The sequence below is a fragment of the Microcebus murinus genome, chromosome 25 (assembly GCF_040939455.1).
Source record: "Microcebus murinus isolate Inina chromosome 25, M.murinus_Inina_mat1.0, whole genome shotgun sequence".
NCBI lineage: Eukaryota > Metazoa > Chordata > Mammalia > Primates > Cheirogaleidae > Microcebus > Microcebus murinus.
Window position 1 is genome coordinate 13,675,300 of NC_134128.1, and position 8,972 is coordinate 13,684,271.

The 8,972-nt window shown below is 47.0% G+C and overlaps 1 protein-coding gene across 1 annotated transcript in view; it reads left to right on the forward strand.

The window, feature by feature from the left end:
• Window positions 1–8,677, forward strand: part of FAM171A1 (family with sequence similarity 171 member A1) — a 111,276-nt gene extending 102,599 nt beyond the window's left edge. The window contains exons 6-8 of the mRNA XM_020284131.2: window positions 1,712–1,828; window positions 5,552–5,666; window positions 6,283–8,677. Of these exons, the coding sequence (XP_020139720.2) occupies window positions 1,712–1,828; window positions 5,552–5,666; window positions 6,283–7,972 (1,922 nt within the window). The 3' untranslated portion in view covers window positions 7,973–8,677. The remainder of the gene's footprint in view (window positions 1–1,711; window positions 1,829–5,551; window positions 5,667–6,282) is intronic.
• Window positions 8,678–8,972: the final 295 nt, after the last annotated feature.

Below are 8,972 nucleotides of genomic sequence, written 5' to 3' on the forward strand. Positions count from 1 at the left end.
ATGTAGATCCAAATTGAGCATCCTGGATTCTCAAGCTCTTGTTAGAAATCTCCTTGCATGTATACTCTTCTGACTTGAACCCGGGGCCTGGGGCAGGGGGGACCTAGCGCGGGGCAGGGGAAGGTCCGGATGCAGAGTCTGCTGCTGCCGGCGGGCTGGCTCTCCCGCCTTCCCCCTGTAGTGTGGGCAGTGGGGTGAGAGCGGAGGAGGGGCTGCCGGGGAGGCATCACTACAGGCACCTTTCCTGCCACCCACTGCATCGGACTGTTGCCATGGCAACCAGCCAGGCCTCCAAGCAGCCCAAGTGGTGTTGCTTTCTTTGCAGGGGGCGGGGGTGGGGAGCCACCTTTGCCACCTCCGTGATGTGCGTAGCTGGGAAAGGCAAGCATTTGAAGCCCTGGGGGTAGAAGACAGTCGTGCATCCCATAATGACGTTTGGGTCAACAGCAGGCTGCATATATACATACAACAGTGGTCCCATGAGATTATAATTCCGTATTTTTATTATGCCTTTTCAATGTTTAGATTTGTTTAGCTACACAATAAATATTAATAAATACTTTAATTTTAATATTTATTTAATTAATAAATATTTATTATACCGTGGCGTGATGATTGCCTGCAGTCTTCAGCACAGCGACCTGCTGTGCATGTTTGTAGCCTGGGAGCGATGGGCCATACCATGCAGCGTAGGTGTGTAGTGGGCTCTCTGTCGGTGAGCAGCTCAGCCCAGCAAGAGGCGTTCGTGTTTGGCTGGGAAACAGCCCAGCAACCTAAAGCGAGTTAATCTTCTTCAGCGGGTCTGCTTCTAGAAACTTCACAAAGTTAAAATACAGTCAGACGCTGAGAAGGTTTGTAGGAAACACAGCGTGGTTGAGCAGAGGCCAGACAGCCCTAGGTTCTGTTCCTACCCTGCTCTCTGCAACCCGGAGGCCTCGGAAAAGTTTTACAACTCACCGGCCTTCGGTGTCTTCATCCAAAAAAGGAAAATAAGTCCTACTCTGTAGGGTTGTTGTGAGAATTCTAGGTAATGAGTATAAGACTTACTGTGACCAGCCAGTATGCAGCAGGTGCTCATTGATGTTAAATACTAAAGTGGTGATTGGAAGACAGAGCAGAGACCTTGACCTATTCGATATTTCCCTGCATCAAAACCAACTGGGAGCTTTTTAAAAGGCTCACTTAAGCCAGGGTTACTGGGTTAGAATTTGCCAAGATAGTATCAAGGAATCTATATATATATATGTATTTTTTTTTAATTCCCTAAGTAATTTTGATGTAGGCAGTCTGCAGTTTGGCATGGGAAGTTTGCTTATTTGCTCGAGGATGAAGAACATAAACAGCTGGATATTCCTCATCCTTGCCCCCCCCCCATCAACCCCATAAGTTGCCTTTATTCTACTTCTGAACTTTGAAGGCTTCTTGCTAAATTTATCTGTGTTTGGGAGGGGAGATGTTTGATAAAAGTGGCTTCAAAGGAATTCAACTGGGAATGCAAAGTAAAACTAAAATTGCTCACCTTATCCATGGGAGGGAAGTTGAAAAGAATTTCTGCTGGAAGCTGTGTGTGGTCCCTAGGTGACAGTGTGGCCATCTTGGTCACCTTCTGGGTTCTAAACATGACATTTAAGGCGCCTTTTACAATGGGCTTTAAGGCTTCAATAGGAGTTTAACGGGCATGTGGCTAAAAGTTCCTTTCTCTGTCCCCCAGGAACGTGGCTGAAGAGCGGTCTGGGCCTCGTGCACCAGGAAGGCAGCCAGCCGACGTGGACGTACATTGCCCCCCAGTTGGGGTACTGGGTGGCAGCTATGTCCCCTCCCGTGCCAGGTAACATGAGGCCAACACTTGCCATGATGCGGATTGATTTGCCTGGTCTTTGAGGGTTCAGGCTAAGCATGCTCTTGCAAATGACTTCAGGGGGGAGATCACATCTTGTTCAAAAATGGTCAGAAGTCTGCAAGGGAAAGTGGTGACAATAAGGTATTTCGTGGGGGTGGGGGAGTTCTGGTTGGAACTCTCCCATCTAGGATAAGAATAATGCATGGAAAATAGCCTTGAATCGGGTCCCTGTTTTGCTCAGACAGCTGCCTTAGGGAATTCTTAATCAAAAGCCCACGGAGGCGGGTAGGGCCTCCTCCCTAATTCCTGAAACAGCTGTGGTCTGGTGTGAGTGAGCGAGTAAGAAAAAGCAGAGGCACTGGAAGAAAGTCAAGACTGGGAGAAAAAAAAAGGTTAGCTGGGCATTTCCAAAAGGCCTGAAAGCAAACCCATTGCTTCGTGTCTAAAAGAATATTCACCTCTGTTTAAGATATGTGCATTAACTCGTATCTTTCAGAATGTGCTGGATAGTTTATTTTTTAACCTATCTTACCCCGAGTGAGTATTCCAGAATTGTTTTTTTTTTTTTTTTTTTTTTCGAAATGGTCATCTTGGGGGAATTATTTCCAGCAATGGCTTTCATTAGCAAATATCTTCATTGGCGGCAGATCTTTATGCTCAAGAGGGTGCCTTTGATATTTTCTTCTATACATCTGAAAGTCAGGCACGTCCAAAACTGGTGAATAGAGTAGGTGATGGAGCTAGGTCGAAATGTGCTGTGAATTAGAACGTTATCTCTTGTAAATTAACCATGAAGGCAGTTCCACAATGAAAGTTCAGAATATTTCAGCAATGGAATTATCACTGGAATTAGCACTTAGACTCCCAAAGTAACTGATTTGTTGGAGGGTGTTGAAAGATAGGTCTCGCTGACTTTATATTCATTCCCACACCAAGAGAATTTCAACTTCACACCCGTGTTTTTTAAGAGTAATGTGTTTCCCTTGGTGGTATTGTTTCTGTAGCAATAGAAGCATGAACCAGGTGTAGAAATGCCCCATTCTGCAAATGTAAAATATCTAAAATATGATTGAAGAGGGAGGAAGGAAAAGATACTCCTTTGTTCCAAAGTAGAGGCTACAAAATCGATGCATTAAAGTGGACTTTTATTTTAGATATATTTCAGAGAAACTTGGCTATCAGTTTTCCCAGCATGCAGCAGACTTATACATGCTTTTATAAGGAGGGAAGCAGGAACTGCCACACGTAGATCCCCCGGGAGCTTCCTCATAGGGAAGGAGGAGACGCAAAGCTATAAAAAGGATACACTGCACAGCCCCTGTCTGTATTTAGCACGGGGATGTGTATGCTGTCCATCGCTTCCAGTAAAACAAATTACAGTGATGCTGAGCTTTCACGAGCCCTAAACCAAAATGAAAATAATTAGGGTTTTCTTCCTTAATTCTCTATTTAGGAAGGAAGTGAGGTATGGCTTTGTTTTTTTTTTTTTTTTTTTGAGACAGAGTCTCTCTTTGTTGCCCAGGCTAGAGTGAGTGCCGTGGCGTCAGCCTAGCGCACAGCAACCTCAAACTCCTGGGCTCAAGCGATCCTCCTGCCTCAGCCTCCCGAGTAGCTGGGACTACAGGCATGTGCCACCATGCCCGGCTAGAGGCTTTGGGTTTTATAAAGCATTCCACTGGCAGAAATTAAGACAGTAACACTCTGAGTACTTAAAGCACCAAGCTGCAGTTACTTGGTAAATGATCTTTAAGTGTGCTCCAGGTCTCTTGGTGACTTCTGACAAAGCTTTTTGCCTGTGTGTCCGTGGAGGCTGTCTTTGTACAAAAAGTTGTTTCCTGGGCCGGGTGTGGTGGCTCACGCCTGTAACCCTAGCACTCTGGGAGGCCGAGGTGGGAGGATCACTCAAGGTCAGGAGTTCAAAACCAGCCTGAGTAAGAGCGAGACCCCATCTCTACTAAAAAAATAGAAAGAAATTAATTGGCAAACTAAAAATATATAGAAAAAATTAGCCGGGCATGGTGGTGCATGCCTGTCGTCCCAGCTACTCCAGAGGCTGAGGCAAGAGGATCGCTTGAGTCCAGGAGTTTGAAGTTGCTGTGAGCTAGGCTGATGCCACGACACTCTAGCCTGGGCAACAGAGTGAACTCTGTCTCAAAAAAAATAAAAATTAAAAATTAAAAAATAAAAAGTTGTTAAAGTTTTTTTAAAAATAAAAACAAGTAAGGCAGTACAGAGGTGTCAGCTATTTTATAAATTTTTGTTAACTTTAACCTCATCTTCCCACTCCATTGAAGGAAATTATATTTGAAAGAGAGCGGGTTATCTCTTGAATTTAAGTAATGTCACTATTTTCAAAAATTGGGAGACCTTGAGTTTATCTAGCTTTTAAATGAAGAGATTTGTCTCCTTAAATAGATTTTTTTAAAAAAATCTACTTCTTAGAAGATGAAAAATCAAAAATAAGTGAATGATTGTGTTGTTTAATAATTATAACCATGCTACTCTGAAGTCATGTGAAAGCACAATTTGTTCCTTCCCATATATTGGTATACTGTCAGGGTACCTGAACATTGATAAATGCCCAAATATTATCATTTGGGGAGGTTCTCGTTGTCAATCCGTTGTCAGTAACATTAGGATAGATTTATACTACTATTGAACATAAAGAATGTGAGTAGCCGGGCGTGGTGGCTCACGCCTGTAATCCTAGCACTTTGGGAGGCCGAGGCGGGCGGATTGCTCAAGGTCAGGAGTTCAAAACCAGCCTGAGCGAGACCCCGTCTCTACCAAAAATAGAAATAAATTAATATACCAATGGCATTGTTGGGATAAAAAAACAAAAAAAAACAACAAAAAAGAATGTGAGTTAAACTGTCTCTTGGTATTCTTTACAATGTGAATTCAAAAGAAAATATTTTTATCTCTGGTAACCTTATCTGTAAGTTCTAAGGAGGTTCGCTATTTTGAAAAGGCATTGCAGAGGAGGATTTTATTTTTAAAGATGAAAACCATCTTAGTCACCCTTGACACTCTGTAATAAGTGACCGATTAAGTCACAGAAAATTTATTTCATACATTTAACTGATTCATTTAGACAAAGATCACTCCACACAAGAATAATTGGTTTTAGACAGTTCACTCCCTTGCCTAAAAAAAAATAAAAAATAAAAAATAAAAAAAAATAAAAAAATAAAAAAGAATAATTGACTGCCCAGAAAAAGTGAGACTAAAATCATACAAGTTTTTTTTCTTATAATATAAAATCCCAGATACTTAGGCCATCTTTCTGAATGTGAGATTCCCACTCGTAACGTTATCCTATGTTCATTTTCTTTGATTAAAATAGCATGTATTAGTTGACAAAGTAGTAGCAAAAAAAATAAAAAAAGAGCATGTATTTAGAATGTTGCATGTGCCACCAAGAGAGGCCCATTTCTTGGCTAAGCAGAGCCTCTTGACACAACCATATTTCATATGTGAGTATTCCAAGTGCCACTAGCCACAGAATATCCCATAATAGTCGTGTTAACCGTTGAATGAAAAGATTAATGGTAGAACCGCAAGCACATCATCCCAAGAGTGTTTTCCACTGGCCACTGCTCTGTGCCCCAGCCAGGAAAAGTAAGAAGATGTTACATTCTCGATGAATGATCCCTCTTTTTGTTTTCAAGGTATTCAAAACTCTAAAATTGCCATTTTCTGACCTTCTAGGTCCCGTTGTAACACAGGACATTACCACGTATCACACGGTGTTTCTTTTGGCCATTTTAGGAGGAATGGCTTTCATACTTTTGGTTTTGCTGTGTCTGCTTTTGTATTATTGCAGGTAAAGTGTTACCATTTTGGCACTATCTCTTTTAATCTAGACTTTCTTGTGCAATTGGTATTTGGAAGCCTTGTTACGGAGGGGTGTCTTTTTCTTTTGTTTTTCTAAATCGAGGTACTTTTTCTGCTTGTGAAAACGTACCTAAGAACTCAAATGTTCGATCTAATGAGCAAATGAACAGACGAAAGGCATGCTGTGGATAACGTTGCCTAGACGGGGAGTTATTTTCTTTAAAGTTTGACAACTGTCATATGCTTCATTCAGAGTATTCCTAAATGCTGGTTACGAGATGATAGTCTCAAGGGCAAAGCAGAACTATTATTTTGATGCCACATCTGTTTGGTTTGCAAGAATGTTGACTGTCAACCCTTGAGTAGCCCCTTTCGAATTAATAACTTGGCTTATAAAAAGCCTGAAGATGAAATCCCAAGATTCTGCTGCTCTGGGTTAAAATAAGGATAGAGTGTGGGGTGAGAAGCCTTCTCCTGGCTGTCCATTTAGTTGTTTGATTTCTCCCCGTGGAAATGGAGAATTTAGGATCTGACGGGGAAAGGTGAAACTTTTCCACCATGGGAATCTCTGATCTTTGGGTCTGACTTGTGTCTCTCGGTCGCAGGAGGAAGTGCTTGAAGCCACGACAGCATCACAGAAAACTGCAGCTGCCCGCAGCCCTGGAGAGCTCCAAAAGAGACCAGTCCACTTCGATGTCACACATCAACTTGCTGTTCTCACGCCGGGCGTCGGAATTCCCCGGCCCGCTCTCTGTCGCCGGCCACGGCCGCCCCGAGGCCCCGGGCGCAAAGGAGGTGATGAGCGGGGTGCATTTGGAAATGATGTCCCCCGGCGCGGAGGAGGACCTGCACACCCCCATGCTGAAGCTCTCCTACAGCACCTCCCAGGAGTTCAGCTCTCGGGAGGAGCTCCTGTCCCACAAGGAGGAAGACAAAAGCCAAATCTCCTTTGATAACTTGACGCCCAGCGGGACGCTGGGGAAAGACTACCGCAAGTCGGTGGAGATCTTTCCCCTAAAGGCAAGAAAGTCTGCAGACAGGGAAGGCTACCAGTCCCCTGGCAACGACGACTACAGGGGCAGTTACAGTGCCGTGCTGTCCCAGCCCCTGTTTGACAAGCAGGACAGAGAGGATCCGGCGTCTGCAGGGAGCAAACTCACCATCCAGGAGCACCTGTATCCTGCGCCTTCGTCACCCGAGAAGGAGCAGCTCCTGGACCGCAGACCCACCGAGTGCATGATGTCGCGGTCAGTCGATCACCTCGAGAGACCCACGTCTTTCCCGAGGCCGGGCCAGCTGATCTGCTGCAGCTCGGTGGACCAGGTCAATGACAGCGTTTACAGGAAGGTGCTGCCCGCCCTGGTCATCCCCGCCCACTACATGAAACTCCCAGGGGACCATTCCTACGTCAGCCAGCCCCTCGTGGTGCCCGCCGACCAGCAGCTCGACATAGAAAGACTCCAGGCCGAGCTGGCCAACCCGCACGCGGGCATCTTCCCGCACCCGCCGGGCCCGATGCAGCCCCAGCCGCTGTCGTCGCAGGCCATCTCCCAGCAGCACTTGCAGGACGCGGGGGCGCGGGAGTGGGGCCCCCAGACCTCGGCCATGTCCGAGTCCCTCTCCATCCCGGCGTCCCTGAACGACGCGGCGCTGGCGCAGATGAACAGCGAGGTGCAGCTCCTGACGGAGAAGGCGCTGATGGAGCTCGGGGGTGGGAAGCCGCTGCCGCACCCCCGGGCCTGGTTCGTGTCCCTGGACGGCAGGTCCAACGCCCACGTCAGACACTCGTACATCGACCTCCAAAGAGCTGGCAGGAATGGAAGCAACGACGCCAGTCTGGACTCCGGCGTGGACATGAACGAGCCCAAATCTGCCCGGAAGGGAAGGGGCGACCCTCTGTCCCTGCAGCAGAGCCACCCACCGGGCCAGGAGCACCAGCAGAGGGAGCCCAGGGCCCCGGAAGGCACGGCCTACACGCAGCTCGTGTACCTGGACGACATGGACCAGAGCGGCAGCGAGTGCGGGACCACGGTCTGCACCCCCGAGGACAGTGCCCTGCGGTGCCTGCTGGAGGGGACGGGCCGGAGGAGCGGCGGCCAGCTGCCCAGCCTGCAGGAGGAGACAACCAGGCGGACTGCAGACGTCCCCGCCGAGCCCCCGGCCAGTCCCCGCCAGAGACGGTCTGCTCAGGAGGAAGACGAAGACGAAGACGACGAGGACGACCAAGGAGAGGACAAGAAGAGCCCCTGGCAGAAACGGGAGGAGCGACCCCTGATGGCGTTCAACATTAAATGAGCCGTCGCGGGGAATGACACGAGATTGCCAAATATCCTTTCCCGCGGAAGCGTGTCCCCGTGCACGGAGGAAGCGGAGCAGCGGCCACCGTGGGAAGAGTGGGCCTTTCGCTCGCCGCATTCCCGTTTGCTCCGCACCTGCCGGAGCGGACTGGCGGCGACCCCTCAGAATAGAGGGTGACTCCAGTGGACGCCCAGAGCAGTGTCCGGCTGTCCACGGACTGGACAAGTGTCCCGCCTCCGGGGACACCGAGCAGACCCGAGTGATGTCGCTACACTCCAACGATCACCTCAGTTCCCCCTCAGATTCTGGAAACAGATGGAACTCGTTTTTGCATTGCTTGAATATCCATTTTATCCCAATAATGCTACTGTGAAGCTATTATCGAGCAATTCAGTGGGCACTTTAGTGTCTCAAGGAATGCGTTATCTCAAAGGAAAGCTATGCATTGCTGCTTCGTCGCTTAGATCTTTGCTTTGGTTAGGTTTTGTTTTGGGGTTTGCCTTTTTCTCTTTTCTTTCTTATTTTTTTTTTTTATTTCAAATACAATTTGGTTGTAAAAATTTCACTCCTCTGTTTTTTAATCTGTTCTCCTTCTCAGTGGTTTATTTCAGTGACTCCCTCCGGGAACTCCTGAGTATGTCATCTCTTGACATCCAAGCCTTTTAAATGAAATCGTACTGAGATTTTTTTTTTTTTTTTTTAATCAGCTAAGAGTCCTTCAATTCTGGTCGCATTAACTCCAAGTGCCTTTTTTACAGTGACAACAGACAGTCCCTCGCTTTTGTTGGTTTTTCTGAACCCGTTTAACTGAACTGCCTGGATTTTATAAAGTTACTCGATGATAATCCCTTTCTGTAAACTGCATGCGGCCAAGTGCCCTGGGGCCCAGCACCTTCCTCTCAGCGCAGCGTGCTCTCTAGTTATCATGTGTAACGTGGGTTCTGTTTAGCTAAGATAGACTAGAGGACACTTTAGAGATGCCCTTGCCCATCCTGTC